Source organism: Loxodonta africana, chromosome 18 (assembly GCF_030014295.1).
Source record: "Loxodonta africana isolate mLoxAfr1 chromosome 18, mLoxAfr1.hap2, whole genome shotgun sequence".
In the NCBI taxonomy this organism is placed as follows: domain Eukaryota; kingdom Metazoa; phylum Chordata; class Mammalia; order Proboscidea; family Elephantidae; genus Loxodonta; species Loxodonta africana.
Window position 1 is genome coordinate 37,204,024 of NC_087359.1, and position 21,595 is coordinate 37,225,618.

A 21,595-nucleotide genomic window follows, 5' to 3' on the forward strand; every position below is an offset into this window, starting at 1 on the left:
TGCTGGCATCTCCTGTCTGAAGGGGGGATGAGAGGGTAGAGGGGGTCAGAAGCTGGCCGAATGGGTACTAAAAGAGAGAGTGGAGGGAAGGAGTGTGCTGTCTCATTAGGGGGAGAGCAATTAGGAGTATATAGCAAGGTGCTTATAAATTTTTGTATGAGACTGACTTGATTTGTAAACTTTCACTTAAAGCACAATAAAAATTTTTTAAAAATGGGCAAAAGATATGAACAGGCACTTCACTAAAGAAGACATTCAGGTAGCTAACAGATAAATGAGGATTAAATGCTCACCATCATTAGCCATTAGAGAAATGCAAATCAAAACTCCAATGAGATTCCATCTCACTCCAACAAGGCTGGCATTAATCCAAAAAACAGGAATTAATAAATGTTGGAGAGGTTGTGGAGAGACTGGAACACTTACACACTGCTGGTGGGAATGTAAAATGGTACAACCACTTTGGAAATCGATTTGGTGCTTCCTTAAAAAACTAAAAATAGAAACTACCTTACGATCCAGCAATCCCACTCCTTGAAATATATCCCAGAGAAATAAGGGCCTTTACACAAACAGATATATGCACACCCATGTTCATTGCAGCACTGTTTACAATAGCAAAAAGATGGAAGCAACTAAGGTGCTCATCAATGGATGGATTAATGAATTATGGTATATTCACATGATGGAATATTACGCATTGATAAAGAACAATGCTGAATCCGTGAAACATTTCATAACATGGGAGAATCTGGAAAGCATTCTGCTGAGAAATTAGTCAGTGCAAAAAGAAAAATATTGTATAAAACCACTATTATAAGAACTGGAGAAACAGTTTAAACAGAGAAAAAAATACTCTTTGATGGTTACAAGAGGGGGGAGTCGGGGGGCAGGGAGAAGGGTTTTCACTAATTAGACAGTAGACAAGAACTATTTTAGGTAAGGGAAAGACAACATACAATACAGGAGAAGTCAGCACAACTGGACTAAACCAAAAAGCAAAGAAGTTTCCTGAATAAACTGAATGCTTTGAAGACCAACGTAGCAGGGGCGGGGCGGTGGGGGTTTGGGGACCATGGTTTCAGGGGACATCTAAGTCAACTGGCATAATAAAATCTATTAAGATAACATTCTGCATCCCACTTTGGAAAGTGGCTTCTGGGGTCTTAAACGCTAGCAAGCTGCCATCTAAGAAGCATCAATGAGTTTCAGCCCACCTGGAGCAAAGAAGAATGAAGAACACCAAAGACACAAAGTAATTATGAGCCCAAGAGACAGAATGGACCACATAAGCCAGAGACCACATCAGCCTCAGACCAGATGAACTAGAGGGTGCCCAGCTACAACCAATGACTGCCCCGACAGGGAACACAATAGAGAACCCCTGAGGGAGCAGGAGAGCAGTGGGATGCAGACCCCAAATTCTTGTAAAAAGACCAGACTTAATGGTCTGACTGAGACTAGAAGGACCCCGGAGGTCATGGTCCCCAGACCTTCTATTAGCCCAAGACAGGAACCATTCCCAAAGCCAACTCTTCAGACAGGGATTGGACTGGGCTATGGGATAGAAAAGGATACTGGTTAAGAATGAGCTTCTTGGATCAAGTAGACACATGAGACTATGCTGGCATCTCCTGTCTGGAGGGGAGATGAGAGGGCAGAGGGGGTCAGAAGCTGGCCGAATGGACACGAAAATAGAGAGTGGAGGGAAGGAGTGTGCTGTCTCATTTGGGGGAAAGCAATTAGGAGTATATAGCAAGGTGCTTATAAATTTTTGTATGAGACTGACTTGATTTGTAAACTTTCACTTAAAGCATAATAAGATTTTTTTTAAAAAATCTGTTTTTGGTTAAGATACCAACTTAACACAGCAATCAAGGTTAGTGTCACCTATAATAAGCCACTGGCATCATGTACCCCCTGATATAATGTACTAAATGAGTTCCTTTATGTGTCCTTACTCTCCCTAACCCTGAGGCGTTACTTTTGCCCTAGTTTTCTGCCCCAGAGGGTTTGTGGCTTTTGTCCAGGTTGACTAACATTTCCTGGATAAGCTGTAAAGAACTTGATGGTTTGATACTATTTGTCTGGTCCTGGGCTGTAGCCTGCCCTGTGATTGGTCTATTTTATGCATCTTGCAGGGACTGGTCAATATACTACAGTCTATGCAAATGAAATGACTTTGGTCCGCTGAGGGGTTTGGCTGTGCTGGGAGGGCCATGCCTTGAAATTGACAAGGAGTTTGCTTATATATGCAGCCAACCCTACAGAGGTTTCAGAAACGGAGAAAGGAGAAAAGGCAAGAAACGAGAAGCATCAGAGAGAGAAGAGTTGAGGAACCTCCTAAAAGAGCTGTAACATGGGTCAAAGCTTAACACTGAAGACAGCGAGAGGTCCGGAAGCAGCCCTGCAGCAAACTCAGCAGTGATGGGCCCAGAAGGGGCCCTGTGACAGGGACGGTGATGACAGCAGAAACTTGCTGCTTGGAATACAGCTCAGAGAGCTGAACAAAGTTGCTACAGTGACTATGAGCTCTGTCAGCTAGCAGTGGAGAGGCCAATGGCAGGGAGGTTGAAGGCTGAGAGGCCTGCACAGCTGAAAGGGGGCATACTCAGCCAAGAGGAGGCCTGCCCTGAGGAGACCAAAAGGATGCCTGTCCTGAGGGGGCTGAGGAGGGCTAAACAGCAGAGCAGCGACATGCACAGCCAAGAGGAGGCCTCTCCTAAGGGAGCTGGTGGGGTGGGGAGGTACATGGCATAGAGAAGGGTCTGCCTGCTTGCATGGCCAAGACAAGCTGAGAGAGCTGTCCTACACTGAAGAAGAGATGGATGTGCTCTCCACGTCAGGGAATCCTTCCAGACTTTGCCTACATGTTTCCTGATCCTGATCCCAAGTTGTACAGTGTCATTTCACTAATAAACCACTTAACTCTAAGTATGGCCTCTGAGTTCTGCGTAGATATTGCAAAAAATTATCGAACCCAGCAAAGTAGAGAATGCTGGGGGGCGGCGGGGGGAGTACAGCTGGTCTCAGAAATGGTAAAGAAGCTGGAGAGTGGAGATATGTCTGACCTCCACCTCACAGGAATCAGCTTTGGGCTGATGTGATTCTCATTATCCCCAGAGAAGTTAGAAGACTTCTAATACTACCCTATTGTTACACAAGGGCATATTTCTGTGATATTCTCCCAATAATGCATAACCTCAATCTAATTCTAAGAAAAATAATCAGACAAACTCAATTTGAGGACCATTCTACAAAATAGCTGATCAATACTCTTCAAAACTGCCAATATCATGAAAGATGAGGAAAGACTGAGGAACTGTCACAGACAGGAAGAGACTAAGGAGATGTGACAACTATTTTGGGATCCTGGAACAGATCCTGGAACTAAAAAAGACATTAGTGGAAAACTGGAAAAATCCAAATAAGGCCTGTAGTTAACAGGTGGTACACTAATGCTAATTTCTTAGTTTTAATAAGGTCACCAGTTTGAATCCATCAGCTGCTCCTTGGAAACCCTATGGGGCAGTTCTACTCAAAGAGACGTGACTTATTTGTGATATTCAATAACATAGGTCACCTTCAATAAATGTTTAAAAAAAAAAAAACTTTAAAAACTGCTAAGCAAAGGCAATTCCTCAAAGGAAGAATTCGAACTTTTCCCTTTAACCAAGTCAACTGCATGAGACCCAACTGTGTTGACAGCACCGAGCAATACTAAATGAAGTGAGAATTAAATACAGTTCACACCCTGTCATGCCTTATTTAAATCACCGCGATTATAAAAAACATTCCTGTAACCTGGCTCAATCCTGTTACTGATGTTCTGCCTGAGGCTTCCCTGTAACTTCTACTTTTTAGAGCAATTTCTTGGCACCCTGTTCAAGAAAATTAATTTCATTCAATGGGAAAGCATGAAGCTCTCATTTTAAGTTCTGTTCTTTTGTATCTTACAAATTCCTCACATTATTGTGCTTGTCCTTATTTTACTTTTCCCAGCATTATAAAAGCAGGTTCATCCAAACCATCTCTTTTTTCCCTTCAACAGAGATGATACAGATAGCTCCCCAGTCAGTGGGCAGGGAGACCATATGACCACAGCAGCAGGGACGAGAACTGCCCAGTGCGCCCAAATGGACAGAAGTCTTTGTAGTCAACACTGGTAGGGTGACAAGGTCAACAAAAAGTATCTACTCTTTGACAGTATGTTTAGTATGACATGGACCACACCCACAGCAGATACTTCCTAACAGGCTACAATTGAATTCAGCCTCCTTGACACTCATCACTGCCATTCTAATACACACTCTTTTATCTTCCCTGTCCCTGCAGAACTGACCTTAGGGCTCTCACCTCTCTGATTCCCATTTAAAGACCAAGACGCCTGGATCAGTGACCAAAAAAACACTTCTGAGTGTCAAATGTTCACATGATGCTTGGACATAAGAGATGGAGTCAGTTTTCTCATTTATGTGGTCACATAAACAAAGACTCCTATTCAATAAACTGAAGGATTAATGTACAAAGACGGGACTGACCATGTGGCTCTAGGAAAAGTAGTTGCCATAATAGCCAGGAAAAATAGCTTCAAATATAAGCATGATTTTTTCTGTTTTCTTTGGTTATTTATTTATTTATTTTTTCACATTTTGATACTGTACAAGATCATACCAAAGTAAGTTATTAGTATAACTACAGCCTTACCTGGAACCCTAGATCTCAAGAAATAGAGAAACTTCCCATTCTTGGAATGCATGATGGCCCTCTTAATGAACTCTACCACAGATTGACAGCGATCCTCAAACTTCGGGTGGCACCACAGGCTGAAGGTTCCTGCCATTGGAAAATTAAGAGGTAAAAATGTAAACCTTACTTTAGAAAGCTCTGTGAGGCTGGTTTGAATATTTTAACAATGATTCTCACTTTTGGGAGGACAGTTTGTGGATAAGCTGAGCCAGACAAAGGTCCCTGAAGCCACCTGCTCCTACAGGTGTTGCCTTTAATAAGACATTAATTAGGTCTTATAAGATTTTTATTAAACAAGTAAATAATAAATTCAAATCATAAAAAAAGATATAAAAGGTACATCAAGTATAAACATTAATCCTTAAATCAGAGACTGCGAGGTTTCCTATAAAGACCGTAAGAAAAGATTCACAGCAAAAGCAAGTTTAAATGACATCTCCCTCAAGAAGATCTACGTAGTCTTCAACTATTCATGGAAGTGTCAGGGAAAGACAGCAACAGCAGTTTTGTGGATCTCTCATTCACGTGTTTGTTAGGCACAGGAAATCAAATGCTGAGTCTTTCCTTCTTTAGCTTCTAAAATCCCATACACCTCAACACATTACAAAGATTCTATTCCAAACTTTAGGGTCCCAAAGGCAAACGGGAATCTGAATCCCCGTGACTTAAAAAAAAACAAGAAAAACTAAAGCACTAGATCCAAAGGAACCACCCACAAAGATATACTAAAAAGGGATACTAATTGCTCAAGAGAACTGCAGATTTGAGTCTCTCTAGTTACTTTTACAGTATCACTTAAAAAAATGAAGACAAATGTTCCACTGCAAGCTGGCAATGGAAAGACCTACAAGGCTTCTATTAAAATTCCATTTATTCAAAGAAGAAAAGCCTCTTTGAACAAGAAGTAATTAGAGAACCATTTGAAACAGCTCTCATTCCTGGCATCTCACCTATCAGGAACCTAAAGGTCAAGCATTTATTCATCATTCCCATGGCCAGTCATTTATCATTTTAATAGGTTTATCAAAATACTTCACTATGAAATGTTTGGTTTTGCATTGTTGTTTTTAGGAATGGCATGAAAATAGGCAGCGAACCACCCCACAGTTATCTAATTAATTCCTGGATCTTTTCCTCCATGCATTTCTCTATGGAAGAGGTGGGGGCAGAGGAAACTAGGGGCAAAGTTTTGCTGACCTAACCGGCTACTTCCTGCCTCACAAGAAAGGCAAATGCAAGCAAATTTAGCAGCACATGGTCGAGAGCTGGAAGACACGGTGGTACCTAGGAAGAGCATGACAGAGGCTCTTACTGGCGATGCAATGTCTTCTGTAGCTCATTTAAGGTTGCACATATGCAGGAAAAGGATGGTAGGGACAAGTCCCTGAAACTCCCCAATGTTCGCTACACATTTTGAAAATCTGTAACACATGCAGGTATTTTGACAAAGGATGTATTACCCAGTCCAACTACCAATGATTATCACAAGCTTCTGATTGCAGTCAAGTAGAGACTGCCCCGATGCAAAGTCAATCCAGCGAGCTGTGTTCAGCAAGTCTGCTTCTAGACATGGCTGGAATATTAAGCAACATCTGACCACAAAAGAGGAGGTATCGCCAGGGAGGATGCAAGACAGTCTAAAGCACACAGATCCCACAAATCTCAAGGTTCCAATAAATATTTTTTAAGAGACTACAAAGCTGACCACAACAGGAAATTATCATCACCATGATGCCTGGCAGGAAGACCTGATGTGACTATCGGGCAAAGAAATTCAGAACAGAGCAGTCACAGCATCAAAACTAAACTCTTCTCTTTCTATACATGGTTTGACAGAAAGTATCTCTAAATGGTTAAGTTTAGTAAAGAACAAAGCTTGGGAGAATTCGTCTAATGATCCTAGGTTGTCTCTTCCTTTTACCAAGAGTTTTACTGGCTCTGTTCTGAGTAGCTTCTTCAACAACCTTGTTCAGGTCCTCCTACTTAGAAGAATACTTTTAAATGGGGCCCTCACTCTCCCTTTCCTACCCCCTCCAGTATATCTTCTAGTGATTGAAACCAACGGCTGTATCAACATTCAATTGAGTCTCAGACTTTTCTCCCTATTCATAACTCCAGTCCTTTGAATTCTTCCTGGGAAGAAGGCAGCAAAGGTAGAGAAAGGCAAAGAGTGGGGAAGAAGGCTTTCTTAAAACAAACCAAAAAAGGTAAATATGACTACTTAAAATTAAAGCCCTCTATATGACAAAGACAAAGAAGCCATAATAAAGTTAACAGATGGGCAGATATCTATCACAGGACTAATAACTAGAATAAAGAGGTATACATCAACATGAAAAAGACCCACAGAAAAACAGGTATGAGCAATTTGTGGAAGAAATATATAAGATACTTAAACTCACTAAAATCCTAGAAGTGCAAATTAAAACAAAAAATTATTTTAACCTATTAACTGTGGCATAAATTTAAAAGATTAATAATATCTAGCGTTGGACAGGGAATGGAGAAACAGGTACTCCCATTCACTATTGGTGAGAATGTAATTGGTAGTATTTTGGAAGGCAAACTGCAACATTTATCAACTTTAGCTATGTATTCCTTTTTACCCAGAAATTCTACTTCCAGATGTCTTAGAGAAACATTCCCACATGTGAACATGGAGGCATAAATGAGGATATTCACTGTAACATTTACAATAAAGAATAACTGGAGATAAATCTAAATGTTTGTTGATAGCAGAAGAGTTAAATAACAGCATATTCATACTGTTACTTTGTAGTAACGAGGTAGGTTTAAATGAGCTTAAAAGGAAAGTTCTCCCAGACAACTTAGCCAATTATATGATACGTTTTGTAAAACTACACACACACACACACACACACAGAGTTGCTTTTATACATAAAGAAAAGTTTCTAGAAGGATAAACATCTAATTGCTAACAGCAGCTACCTCTGCGGTGGGGCGTGAAATGAGTGGGCTGATAAGAAGTGCTTTGACTTTCTAGTCTATACATATGTATAGAACATATTCACACAATTATAGTATAAAAAAATTAAGGAAGGAAAAAAGATACCTGGCACACATCCTCAGTAAGGCCCTGAAGTCTGACAAGCTCCTAAAGTCATTCCCAGGCACTGAAATATTAGTGATATCTAAGGGAAAAGAACCAACATACCTAGCTGCAAGTCCCTATCTGATCCCTGGGTACACACAACCAAGGACCTAACCAATCTGTAAATGTCTAAGGACAAGGGACCACACCTTCAGCTTTGTCTGCACTTTTTCACCTCTCCTGCCTTTGCTCCTAGCTCAGGGCTCTGTTAATATAGGATCATGATCCCTTATTTACAATTCTGGAAACCTTTTCCAACATTGGCAACAAAATCTAACCTGACCTCTTGGGAGGCACTTCAGGGTCTTTATCTCCTTTAGTGTGACTGTTCACGTTTTACTGCAGAAATTATCAATGTGCTTGGACTACTGGATAACGGTCAAGATCCAAATAAGTGTATATGTGGTACCTTTCTAAAATGTGAAAATTTCTCAATTATGAAACAAAATTTGCCCTGAGGATATAAGAAATCATGGACTGGCTCGGCAACCCTGGCTGACATTTCTTATCAGGCTTTTAGTGGTAGCTGGGGGAGCTCCAGCACCTCTTACCTCTATAGTGCTCCATTCTAGTGTGGTGGGTGATACCCTGTGATCGGAAACTGAGGCTCAGGATATAACGAGGATCAGAGCTGTCTCGTACCAGGAAAGAACCATCTGGCTTCCCTTTCAACTTCATCTCTGCATCTTCCCAATTCATTGGCCCCCAATACCAACCACACTATCAAAGACAAGAAGCAGTCAAGCAGTTAACGGAACAGAGAAATGGCAAACCTGTCAGCATGGTCTATCTTACCACAGGAGAATCCCCTATTCTCCAAAACATTTCAAGAGCTAAAAGCAGCGGAAAGTGGCTCAGTCCTTAGCCATCCTCTTCAGGCTCGCTATACTTTTAACCCTCAAAAGTAATGGAAGAAAAATTCTGCAGTTCCACTACCAAGGACTGGGTCAGTTCATCTATCAAGATCAGCTTAGAAATGTAAAAATTTTTCCACAACCTTTCTTCTTCATGTTCTAATTTTGTTTTCCAAATCCAATGTCACTGCATCTTCTCTGGAATGAATAGTCACAGCATACTGTTTTGTCACTGTAAATATGGAGGCAAGGAAACTACTCTTCCTCCGAAAATAATAAAAGGATAGCCTGGGTACAGAATTAGGAGAGTGGGAGGGGAGGGGAGCTGCCAGTCCTCAGGCACCACCTACCTTCTCCAACTCTCGAAGGCTGGCTGCAAAGCTGCTTGAGTCAGGCCGGTAGAGGGGACACTGGAGGTGCTGGGGGGGCTGACTGTGCAGGGATTCAGTTGCTCGGATGGGAGCAACCCGGGGAAATGCATCTGCAGGGCAACAGAGTGGTGGTCACTTGTTTCTTCCTGTTGCTTCCCAACCACAGGCAGACCTTCCCCCCAGCAGAGATGCTAACTGAAGAGGGGCAAGGCATTAGAAGCTAAGCTGGAGAGGGTGAGAGCCAAAGCAGTAGAAAAGAGCTGGATGGGCTGGAACACAAAAGCTGTGTGGGCTCGTGTAAGCTGTGAAGGATGGGCGGGGCATTTAACCCCAGGAAAGGGATAGGGGAGCTGCTCACTAACCTGACTAAGGTGACTACTTCAGGGGCTTCACCAGCCTAGAGCGATTCCAACTTCTCCCACCTCGAGGTGAAGCGCCGGTAAAGCAGCCTTGGAAATAGTGACTCGCTTACTTGCCCAGGAAGAGTAACGATTTTGCCAGGCAAGGAGAAAAGTATGCTGATTTCACTCATTTTATTCCTTGGGTACTGGAGGCTGGCAAAGCAGGTATGGGCTACTAAATGTTTGGGTACTTATTTACAAGGCTGCAGTAAATATGAAAAGCTTAGAAAAACCACAGAACTTTGAAAACCAGCTACATATTAAACCTCCTCACTATGCTGAAATTAAGGTAATTTCTTAAGTGATTTATCTACTCAACGTTTGCACAACAGTCTCAGTAGCAAAGAGACAAAAAAAAAAAAAAAGACTTTTATCCCTAACAAAAATCAAATTCACTGCCATAAAGAAAATGAGTTAGAAAAACCAGTTCTCGGCCTGTTTTCCAAGGTGTTCTAGCTTTCTCATAGTGCCGATATTTCCACATATCAATTCCTCCCATCTTTCAAAGATTTATCACTTTATGCTCCCAATTCTTGCAAGTCTTCCCTCTAAGCTAAGCTAACCTGGGGCATGGGGTGGAGGAGGCGGAGGCAGGGGGAAGGACTGCAGGGAAGACCCCATTGGAGCCACAAGGACAGATGTAGGCAGCGTCCCACTGATATCATCTAGAAGAGAGAACAAAAGCAAGAGCTTCAGAAATAGGAGCACAGAATGAACGAGGTAAAAGCAGGGGAGACGGAAAAGGATTATCAGGCTGTCCTCCTCTGGGGCAAGACAGCCTGATCTTCACCCTGACTTTTTGCACAGAGGGTAAGAATCATTTTAATCTGGTTTGCTTTGCTTGGAAACCAGGAGTGTAAGGATATTCCTAAAGCAGCCTAGTAGCAATACATTCAGGGCAAGATAAATAAAAGACCTATCAACATATGGAACCCTGGTAGCGCAGTGATTAAGAGCTCAGGTTGCGAACCAAAAGGTCGGCAATTCGAATCCACCAGCTGCTCCTTGGAAACCCCATGGGGCAGTTCTACCCTGTCCTATGGAGTTGCTATGAGTCAGAATTGACTTGATGGCAACAGGTTTGGTTTGGTAAATATTGTAGCATGCAGGTAAGAGACCTGTTAACCACTCAGGGAGATGATGGGGCGCTGAGAGAGAAACAGGAAATACTTGGGTCATTATTAGAAACCCAGAAGCTTGTCTGGCTCCAGGCAAAGTCCCTAGAGTTCACCCTCCCAAGAAGAGGAGACAGACAGGAAGGTGGAGAGGGAGGAAACTATACCTAGGAGGCTGAGGCTTCTTCTTGGAGGAGGAGGGGGAGTTGGAGGATGTGGAGAGGTCAGGCCCCGCTGAGAGATGTCTACGTCCACAAGCGACACTGTTTCACCTGGGGGATTCACAGAGCAAGTGTGTTACAGAAGCACCTTGCCCAAAGCAGAGGCCAAAGGCAAAGGGAAGCAAAGGGCGAGCAAGGGAGGCAAGCGGTCCGTGGCTCTCAAAAAGCTCAAAATCTAATGCTCTTCAGGGCTGGAATCACCCCAGAACACCAGAGGAACCAATCTTAAATTTTGTCATTCCTTTGCCCTGTGTTGGAAACCCTGGTGGCACAGCACTTAAGAGCTACAGCTGCTAACCAAAAGTTCGGCAGTTCAAATCCACCAGGCGCTCCCTGGAAACCCTATGGGGCAGTTCAACTCTGTCCTACAGGGTCGCTATGAGTCGGAATCGACTTGACAGCAATGGGTTTGGTGGTTTTGGTTTTGGCCTGTGTTAAGGGTTTTTTTTTTTAAGGGTTAGGGATTCTTTAGGACAAAAACATGGGATGACAGTGGTAAAGGTATCTAATTCTGGGTCTCCAACTGATTTACAATATAACCTTGAACAAGAGGTATTCTTTATTCAAATGAAACCCACACACATTAATGTTTACAGAGTTGTATGCCAAGTTCTGCCTTAGGGAACAAGGCAAGTGGCTTGTTAGAACCCCGAAAGAACATGGAAAGCAATAATCCCCGATAGCTGAGGTTACAAAGGCTGAAAAAAATGCATTTATGATTCTAAAAATTAACTACTTTCACCATCAGCCAAAGTCAGGTAAGCTTAGAGGAAGCTTCTCAGTAGGAACTTGGCAGGGGTAGCACATGGTTTCTCTTACTTCCCAGCATGTCCTGCAGTCCTGCTCTCTGCCACGCACACCACTCCTTACCACCCAACCCTATCTACCCCCTCTCTGTTTGAGTCACCAGAAAATAAAGGGTATTTTATTAACATTTAGGTTGACAGCCAGGAATAGGTATGTTTTGGCTGGTCTGAGCCACTGGTCAGAACTGAGGAATTCTTTAATTTGGTCCTTAGGGTGTTATTTCCAACACCTTTTTCTTCCTCAGGGGGCTGAATTAGACCCTCGCCTAGTATTTTAATGTTCCTCAGTTAAGAAAATGAGGCGATCAATTTCTCTAAAAGACAAAGGAGCTGGGCTTTTGGAACCTAAATACACAGTTTTTTTTTGTTTGTTTTTACAAATTTCTTGAACACTAATTAAAGAGAAAACGTCTTCTAAAAATTATCAGTGGAAGTTCTAGGAAGCTGGTACTGGACTTATCAGTTTGGTAACTGAGAGCCTAGCTTCCCAGAGCAATGCAATGACCCAGACAAGCGGTTAAGGTGACCACCTGCCCTCATCCAGGATCAGAGAGGTCTACATTGTAGGTATGGCACTTAAATAAAGGATACAATTCAAGCAAGCTAAGGCTGTCTGAAGCAAGAACACTGAACCTGAGCCTACAAACGTGGGTGGTCCTTACTTTAAGGAGGAAGCAATTATTAACAGAAAACATGTTGCCACAGGATAAGATTCTTTAACTCTAGACTTGGGGTAAGAACAGAGACCTCCTTCTCCACTACAGTAGGTACCCACTACAGGTAACAAGTCACTTGTTCTGACAGCTCATAATAGTCTACCCAAGAATGGGGGTCCCTCTGACTGCTTAACATCTTCCTGGAAATGTCCATTTCCAAATCATAATTCTTCTAACCATCTTTCTGAGGGACACAATATCCAAAAGGGTTTGGGACTGGAATCTCTTTTCTAAAAAAAAAAAAAAGCTTCTCAGCCACAATCAGTGAGGGCTACCGAGGTTCCGAGACTTGAAGCAATGTGGTAAAGGCCTTTTCTATTATCTGAGAAGAAGCTTCATATCTGACATGGTAGAAAAGTCTCCCTCTCTGGAAAAGTTCCCCGTAAGGCAAGAAACAGGTACCCAAGGATACTCAATCCCTTTTCTGCTTAAGCAACTGTGTTCCCTGCTGCAAGAGGAAGGACTTAAATTAGACACAGTGAAGAACTCTAACAGCTGCAAGAGCTGCTAGCCCCTAAAATGGGAAAACAAGAGCTCATGTAATCCCCTTTACCCAAAGTCTTTAAAAATAGACCAGATAATTATGGATCATGTTTATTAGATAATCCATCAACTCCCTTGGAAGCTGGGACAGGAACCTTAAGACTTTGGGAGTCTTTTATGCACCATGATCCTATGAATTTGTAATTTCTTCTTTTAATTTACACATGATGACCCTGAACTAAGCACTGCATAAATGCTAGGGCTGCCTAATTACCAGCAAGCAGCCTTTACCTCAAACTATAAAGCTTCCAAACTCAAGAACACAGTCTACACCATAAAAATAGCCTCTCCCCAAACCCAGTGGGCACGGAAAGAAGAAAATAACTGCAGACATGCCTGAAGCTCCCTCTGTGATGCACTGGCAAGTGTGTTTCCTGACAGGTCTCAGAATACTCCTGCTTTCAGATGTCAGAAGAAAGAGAAATATATCACCCTTACCTGTGAAAAGGGGGCTGAAGGAGACCGGAGAAAAGGCACTTTGAGTTCTTGTCAACCTGGGTTTCCTAAGGGGTGAGAAAGAACACAGAATAAAGGGGGAAAACTGAACACATACACATCTAAATCACTACAACACTGAATTCCAGATGCACTGAAAAACAAAGAAAACCCAAGTCACTGTCAGCAACACTCTTGTAATAAAGCCTAAAATTTAAAGTGCGAGAATTAAATTAATTAAGGCAATTCCTTAAATAGATTTGGCTACAGAATTCACCAGGCTACAAAGCAATGAGAAATCCCTCTGGATCTCTCCATACCCAGCGCATTATAAGAGTAAAACACCTAGAGTGATAATTAGCAAGTCCATTACAAGAGGAAGGAAATGGAATGCAGAGTTGATTTTTCATATGGGAGCCAAGAAAAAGGCTCTTGACCCGAACAGGCATCAGCTCAGAGCGACAGCTTTCCCTCTGGGCCTACCCCTGGGAGTAGGAGATCCCAAAGCAAACCAGGGAACCAGGGAATATATTCCTACTTGACAACAACACTACAGGACATATATGCAACCTTCAAGCACTAAGACCTCTGCTTTCTGCACAAATGTCCCCGGATACAAATCCAATCATCAGCTAACAAGTGGGCTCCCTCAGGTTCAGGGCCCTGCCTAGCATCCAAAGAAGACAGTCCCTTCCCTTCCCTAAGCTCTCCCAGACTTCTTGGTGCAGCTCCAGAGAACCAGCCTGAAAACCTAGACCTTCTCAGAAAAGTTACACCAAAAAATAACTTCACTTTGTACCAATTTCAGTTGGCTTTTCAGTCAGAAATGAAAGAAACCGGAAAGCTTCTGTCAAAGACTTTCTGGCCAGAAATGTGCCACACTCAAAAACTCACCTTAGGAGGGGACTGACTACAACAGAAGAAAACAACCTGTTGTGGTGATGGAAATATGCTGTATCTTGACTGTGGTGAAGGTTACGATGACTATACGTTTGTCAAAATTAATAGAACTGGATATCCCCAAAAAGACGATTTTTTGCTATATAAAAGTTATACCCTAATGAACCAGGCTTTTAAAAAAATCCCACCCCAGAATTCAGTGCCTGATTCTGGAGAGCACTGTAGTTGGCTCGCCTTCCAAAAATACCCTCACCCAAAGAACTAAATAAAATAAACAAACTCTATTCTACTATCAACTGTACCAGTGAGTGGGGGAGGGGTGCAAAGGAAAGAAAACCCAAAATGAAATCCTATTTAAAATTATTTGGCTTTGGAGGATGTTGACGCATTTATGCTTTAATACAGACATCTGAGCTTCTCAGAATTCACTTCAAACAGAGCCTCAAAACCATACTACGATGGTCTTACTTAGGAATAGCTGAGACACTGGCTGATTCCTTGTCTAGACCTATCCTCAGATGCCCTCTGCAACCCTCTCCATGCTGAGAACTGAGGAGTCTAATGAGGATGCACACTGTGAATGCCCCCCCTCTGCCAGCACACACAGAGAGGTGGCGACAAAAAAAAACAAGAAACCACAACACAGAGTCTCTCTGTTTATAAAAGTTGCTCCTGATGGTCTGCAGCTTAGTTCCAACACTCCAGAGGGCTGGAATGGAAAGTTAATTCCACTGGACATCAACTTTAAGATGGCTAAAGAGCTTCCAGGCTGATTTTTATTTGATAACTTGTGGTACAACATTAAATTCAGCAAGTAGAGAAACCTACAGAACTGGCCTTTCAAAAGGTTCACACCTCAGCCATTTGGCCGTGTGCCTCTTTTCAAAGGAAGCTGCATTACTCTGCCATCTGCCCATGCTGGGGACGAGGCTCTTCAGTGCCAAGCACTGAAGAACAGCAGTACCCAAACGCACACATCTTGCGGAGGCCTTCTCACTTTAGCTCATCTTCTCTCCCGCCCCTGGCATTTTGAAGAAGAAAATCATAGCTAGGATCTAGAAAAAGAAATACGTTTGAATCTAAACTCAGGCAGAGCCACTTGAGAGCTCCAGAATGATTTTTCCTGGCAAATAAGGGGGCCTCGCAGCTAGAAACTTGGGAAGGTGGAGGGGCTGGAAGACTGAAAGGCTAAGAATAAATATGTGTGCTTCCTTCCCTCTCTCTTCAGGGAGATACTGCCTAACTAAAAACCCAAAGCAGTTTCTGTCTTAAGGATCCTGAGAGCATTCTAACGGCAGTCATCCATGAAAAGACCAATCTAGACAACTATAAAAAAACAAAGCAAGGGAATGATTAACATAAAACTGAGGATGGTGGTAACCTGCAGGGGAGGGAGAGAAGGGGAATGTAATCAAGGAAACACAGGGCTCTTCAAAGGTATTGATACCATTCTGTTTGCTGAGCATAACGACGGGTTCCCATGCATGCATCTCGTTATTATTTATACAGTATATATACTTTATAGGAACCCCTGGGTGGTGGAGACAGTTAAGCGCTGGATTACTAGCACAAAGGTTGGCAGTTTGAACCCACCCAGAGGCGCCTCAGAAGACAGGCCTGGCAATCTGTTTCAGAAAGGTCACAGCGTTGAAAACGCTGTGGAGCAGTTCTACTCTGAATACATGGGGTCGCCAAGAGTTGAAATCGACTCAACTACAATTAACAACAACAATATACTTAATATACCCTCTTTCATATGCATGATATATTTTAGAATGATGAAAGTCCATTCTAGGATGAGGCGCTGTTTTTGTAGAGCAACATGAATGATATAGCTCTACACTACATTCTCATGTTATTTTTATTCCTTCCCAGATTATCTTGACAAAAATTATGCCAGTGTAACTTTGCCAGCAGGTCACTAGCATCTCGGCAGCAGGAAGACTTGAGGGGTGGGGTAGGATTTGGTGGGCTATGCCTCAGGTGGCAGAACAGGGCAGGGCAGAAGACCTCAGGCAAACTGTCCCCCACCTGAGGCTGGCAGTCCTTTTGTGTCAGCTGTGCACTGGTAACAAAGAGACAGAATGTCTCTGTCCATTTCCACCCTGCACATTATTAATTTTTGCAACAGATCTGTGGGATAAAAGGAGTTAAAAGCATTAGACTAGACAGGCAACACATAGATAGAACCACTGGCCTGTTTTCAAGTTCCTTGAAAACCTAAAATGTAGACAATGAAATAGCAATGCCTTCCCTCTCTTATCCATAAATTGTCTCTACTGATCCCCTAAGATTTACACATTTCCTTTTCTAAAAGAACTTCCAAACTAGGATGTCCAAATACCAGGTTTTGCGGCCTCAGTGTACCTCTGCCCCTGCTAAGGCACGCAGTGCCAAGTCAGCCAGCCTGTGCCATTTCCAACACGTCACAAGCTAGTATCTGTTCATGTGCTACAGGCACAAAAACCATGTGTTCATTTTTAGTTCCAATACACAGACATCTGTGCAACAAGGTCACATCCAAAACTCCATCATAAACCAATGAAGGGGCCGATGGAAGGAACTTCCAGGGAAAAGCAAAGAGGCATAGCCCAAGGTCTAAAACCTTAGGAATGATGTTAGTGAAGAGAATGTTAAGGCTTGAAAGGCACAAGACTCCAATGGATAGAGAGAGCTTTCTGAAGCCAGGGAGCTCATTCCAAAAGAGAGCTGCCACAACCCCTTCTTAGAAAAACAGTTAAAAAGACCAACTGAAGATGGACCCAAAAGCAAACATAAAGTCAGAACTTCCTCGCCACACCATAAAATCACTTTGCTCTCAGCATGTCATGCTATGACTCAAAAACCCCCTTTGACCTAAAGACCAAGGAAACAGCGAAAACGGTTTCTCATGTCTGCCAGGTCTGTCCACAACAGCAGGGCCCCAAACTGATGCCAAGGCAGCCTACCTCTCCTTCCAGAATTGTATCTTTTTTCCAAACAGATAGGAAACCGCTACAGAACTGTTCTCCATTTCTCCACCTCACAACTATGAAGACAGCCAGTAAGAGCCCCAACTGTTAACAGTAAAAAACAAAATCTTCAAAAATGCACTAGGTACCCATTTCCAACCAAGTGTGTATTGTGTGATGATTCAAAAAGGTAAGTCAGATCAACATCTATTTCTCATCAAATCCAAAGAAACACAATCAGTCCAACATATGTGAAACAGACAAGGCAACCCCACTGGTTTTCCTGAACAGAAAATTCCATATTATACCAAGGCCCATAGACATGAAGGCTATATCCCAACATGTGTATGTTATAAGGCCTGGCCCAGTACTCCAGAACAGAAACCTGATGAGCTGCTGGGTCCACTCTAAGCTAACTCGTAAATACTACATTTAAGACTAAGTATACCCAGGCAAGCCCAGTTAGCAGACTCAAAAGCATCTGAAGGAACTAAAATTTAGTGTTAAAATACGGAAACTGTTTAGTCTTACAAGTGATTTAGTAAGCACTTCCTAGTGGATAGCTGTGGGAAAGGTAAACGTTCAGAACAGCAAAGAGAATTATGCCTAGAGGTTACTGTAAAAGCCCCAAATTATACAGCAAAGACTGCAGACCCATAATTAACTCCAACCAACAACAAGGAGGAAGGCATATACCCTTTGGCAAAAGACTGAAATTTCTCGTTGCTTTCAGGTCCTACCAATCAAAACAAGAGAACAAACTAAAAACCCAAACTCATCCTTCCTCCCGACAGGGCAGACTTACTCAGGAAGGAGGTGCAGAGCCACAGAAATCACAACTCTCCTGGCCAGACTCACCAAGCTTCTCACAGCGGTGAGGCTGCCAGCAAGACTGGCACATAGTAAGCTGTGGAAAAGCTAACAAGCAGCACCAAATCCTAAGCACTTAAAAAACTTAGCTCAATCTTATTACTTCTTTTCTAAAAAGCACAAAACATTCCATCTAGAATTCTCTTCACTCTATTCCTGTAAGGGCAGGAACAAGATAGAACTCACTCTTCCATTTTACAGATGGAAAAAAAAAGGGAAGAAGAAAACATGTTTGGCTCCCATCCCATAGCTGATGTTGGGGTTCCAAATGGAATCTGGACATTTATATTCTCCACACAACATGCTGGCTCCTAACAGCAGTCAACCAAACGTTTGTACACAAATACCTAGCTCTTCTTCAATTCATCAGAAAAAGCCCCTGGACCAAAAAATGTAATTCTCCAGTGCCCTGAACTAAGCTTCTTTGCAGAGCTACAGCCCAATTTGCTCTGCGGCAGACATCTGTATTGTGCTCAATATGAAGGTTGGTGACAGAGCAACCAATGACCATTAAATTCTGCTTCCAAAGGCAAAAAACCGTATAATGTTATATGCCTTTTCCTCTTCCTAATCTATTAGACGTAGCAGCTAATTTCACGCCACACCTCATATTTGGAGTCTCTAGAATCCTAGACCAAGTCCTGGTCAATATGGAACAAAGGCAATGCAAACCACAAGAAAATTAGCAATCTAACCTATGTCATTACCCATAGCTTCAATCCCATCCTCACCCGATCTGATGAAAATTTCATCCCCACTGGCGAGTGGAGCATCAAATGCAGAGCCTACCACAAAAAAGCTATTGCAGCAGCCACACACTTTTCAAGACCTGAGCTCCCAGCATGAGTTCAGTGGGAGGCAAATGCAGAAATACTGGCCTACCTGAACCGGCAACAAGCATCGACCTACCGATTTCTTTAGGGAGTTTGAGTTTGGTCTGACACCCAGAATGAGCCCAGGGCACAGTTGTTCAGAAGGAGCAACAGAGGCAAATCAACCCCACACCTTCCTCCTGGAGGACCCAAGTTCCCTTGAAAAGAGAATTTCATGGATGAGTGATTCCCAGTCCAGGTCATACTTCTGGGGAGGATCAACTGGGAGGTTTTTTTTTTTTTTAATTCAAATTCTTGAGCCCTAGACATACTGATCTCATAAAGTAACCCCCCCCCCCAAGTGATTCTACTGCACAGTAAGGTTATCAATTTATTCATTCTGTTATTTAGCCCGGGCTTGTGGCTGCCAAGACATCTCGGGAATCTATCACATAAGCCACACCAACACCAATTCAAATCTAAGAACCCATCCAAAAGCACAAACCACAATGGCAGTTACCACAAGGGAAGTCTCATTTCATCGACACAAAAGTTGACAGCTTTCTAAACCAATACTGGATGTGTGAGAACAGTCCACACTTCAGAAACACAGGAAAACAAGCAGCTCAATGTCTAAGTCTGGAATTTTCATCAATTGCCCTAGAGCTGACGTACTAATGTCTATACCTCATACTGAGAGTTCTCACATGGGCTTGAGAACAAACCTATTCTCTATTCTCACAGACACTGGTCAGCACACAAAAGCCTGGGACAGCCAGAAAGCATTAACTTTGAGTAGAGATGCCCAACTGATTACTGGCCCACAACTGCCCAAGTTCATCCCCTCATCTGTATGCATGAGTGAGGAAGGGGGTGAAGTGCTGGTACACAGACAGAATAACAAGCAAGGCGGTCAACATGCAACACCAGCTTTCTGCCCCAAAGGCCAAACGTTTACAGCAACCTCCCTACCAGGGGTAATTGTAATACCCAATTTGGAAAAGCAAAAAAGAAAAAGAAACGGGGTGGGTGTGTGGTTTCAAGTCATCTCCAGACTCAAACCTTGCTAGTCAGTTGAGAAACATCATGAGGTGTGAACTCAAGGGTTAAAGTTGTTCCCACAATTTCCACCAGTTCCAAAGGGACCTAATGGAAGCTGTCACCATCTTCAGCCCTAAGTCTCTGCCACCTCCAGAACACCAAATCTTACGAATTGGCAGAGCGCCTGTTAGCAGTAGAAAAAAAGAGGAAATGAAACAAGAAAAGGAAGTTTGTCAGCCAGTTCCCCATGCGGTCTCACCTCCCCGCGTCCAGCTCCCGGCCCGCAGAGCCACCCATGTCTGTCAGGCTCGCAGCTGAAGCAGCCAGCTCTCCAGAAGGCCTCTTGCCGGTCCCATCACCACTGCCGGATCCACCGTTGCAGCTCTTCGTACGAAAGAGGCGACTGAGACGGATTTTGAGGGAGCCCTTCCGAGAAGGACCCGCGAGTGGCCGGAGGGGCCCCGGAGGCGGCGGGGGCGGGAGAGGTTGCTGCGGCTGCTCCCCTCTACTCAAGCGCGCTCGGGGAACCAAGTCTTGCAGCGGGAAGGGTACGGGGGGTAATTCGGGGCCTGCGGGCTGCAGCAGAAGCCGGCCGCCCCCTCCTCCTCCGCGGCCCGGGCTGCTGAGCTCCTCTTCCGAGCAGCTGTTAGTCTCCAGGCTCTCGGCCTCGGATTCCAAGCCCTCCAAGACCAGCAGCGCGTCGCTCGTCTCCGTGGGGTCCTCCCCGGCCTGCGGGGTGGCAGCAGGCGGCTGAGGCTGCGGAGGGGGCGGCTGCGCGGGGCACGGGCACGGGCAGCAACCCGCACCGACCATCTTGACCCCCGGCCCCGCCGGTTGCCCGAGCCCCAGAGCCGCCAACTGTGCCTCTAGTCCAGCCGCCGGGCCCCAGGTCCGCTCGAGCGCCAGCCCCGACGGCAGGGCCTTGGGGTCCAGAGCACAGCGGTGCCGGGGGCACAGCAGTTCCGAGGGTCCGGGCTCCGGGGCCGCCTCCGCGTCCTCCTCCTCCGGCGGCCGACCCACGTTGCGGAACACCATCAGCTGCGGTGGCCGGGAGCCCCGCGGGCCCGGCCGCGCGAGGAAAGGTGGCGGCTGGGGGCCATGGCCGGGGGGCGGCGGCGGCGGGCCTGGCTCCGGGGCCGCCTCTCCATAGCCGAGCAGGCGGCTCAGGACGCGGTACGAAGCGGCCGCCGCCGCCTCGCCATCCCGGAGCTCGGCCCCCTGCATCGGGGAGAGGGAGGGAGGGCGGGCGGCTGGGAGCCGGGCTGGGGTGGGGACTAGGCCGGGCCCCGCCGGAGCCCCGCCCGCCGCGGCCCCCGGAGAGACAGCGCGAACGGCCGCCGCGGCCTCTGCCTCATAGAGGGGGGCGGGGGGCGCGCGGAGCGCAGCGCGAGCCCAGGACGCGCGCCGCCGCCGCCGCCACCGAGGACCGCCCCCCGATGGCGTCACTTCCGGGAGGCCGTGGGCACGCCTTTTTCCTCAAGGGCGTGCTCGCGTCGCCTCCACGGCGCGTGACGTTGCGGGCGACCCGGGCCGCTATTGGACGTGAGCTGCCTCCATGCTGGCTGTTGGTCGTCTGCTTCGACCCTTGCTTTTCACTTCCCGGGTGCTGGGGCTCTGCCTAGCCCTCTCAGTAAGGTGCAGCGGCCCTGCAAGGCTGGTCTGGTCACGGCAGAGAGCCGCTGGCCTTGGGAACACCTC

At 44.8% G+C, this 21,595-nt stretch overlaps 1 protein-coding gene across 1 annotated transcript in view; it reads right to left on the reverse strand.

Annotated features, from left to right (window-relative positions):
• The window catches only part of SOCS7 (suppressor of cytokine signaling 7), a 40,391-nt gene extending 19,270 nt beyond the window's left edge, over window positions 1–21,121 (reverse strand). The window contains exons 1-7 of the mRNA XM_064271155.1: window positions 20,157–21,121; window positions 13,327–13,391; window positions 10,770–10,874; window positions 10,051–10,152; window positions 9,066–9,196; window positions 8,413–8,581; window positions 4,708–4,836 (exon numbers count right to left, since the gene is read on the reverse strand). Of these exons, the coding sequence (XP_064127225.1) occupies window positions 4,708–4,836; window positions 8,413–8,581; window positions 9,066–9,196; window positions 10,051–10,152; window positions 10,770–10,874; window positions 13,327–13,391; window positions 20,157–21,121 (1,666 nt within the window). The remainder of the gene's footprint in view (window positions 1–4,707; window positions 4,837–8,412; window positions 8,582–9,065; window positions 9,197–10,050; window positions 10,153–10,769; window positions 10,875–13,326; window positions 13,392–20,156) is intronic.
• Window positions 21,122–21,595: the final 474 nt, after the last annotated feature.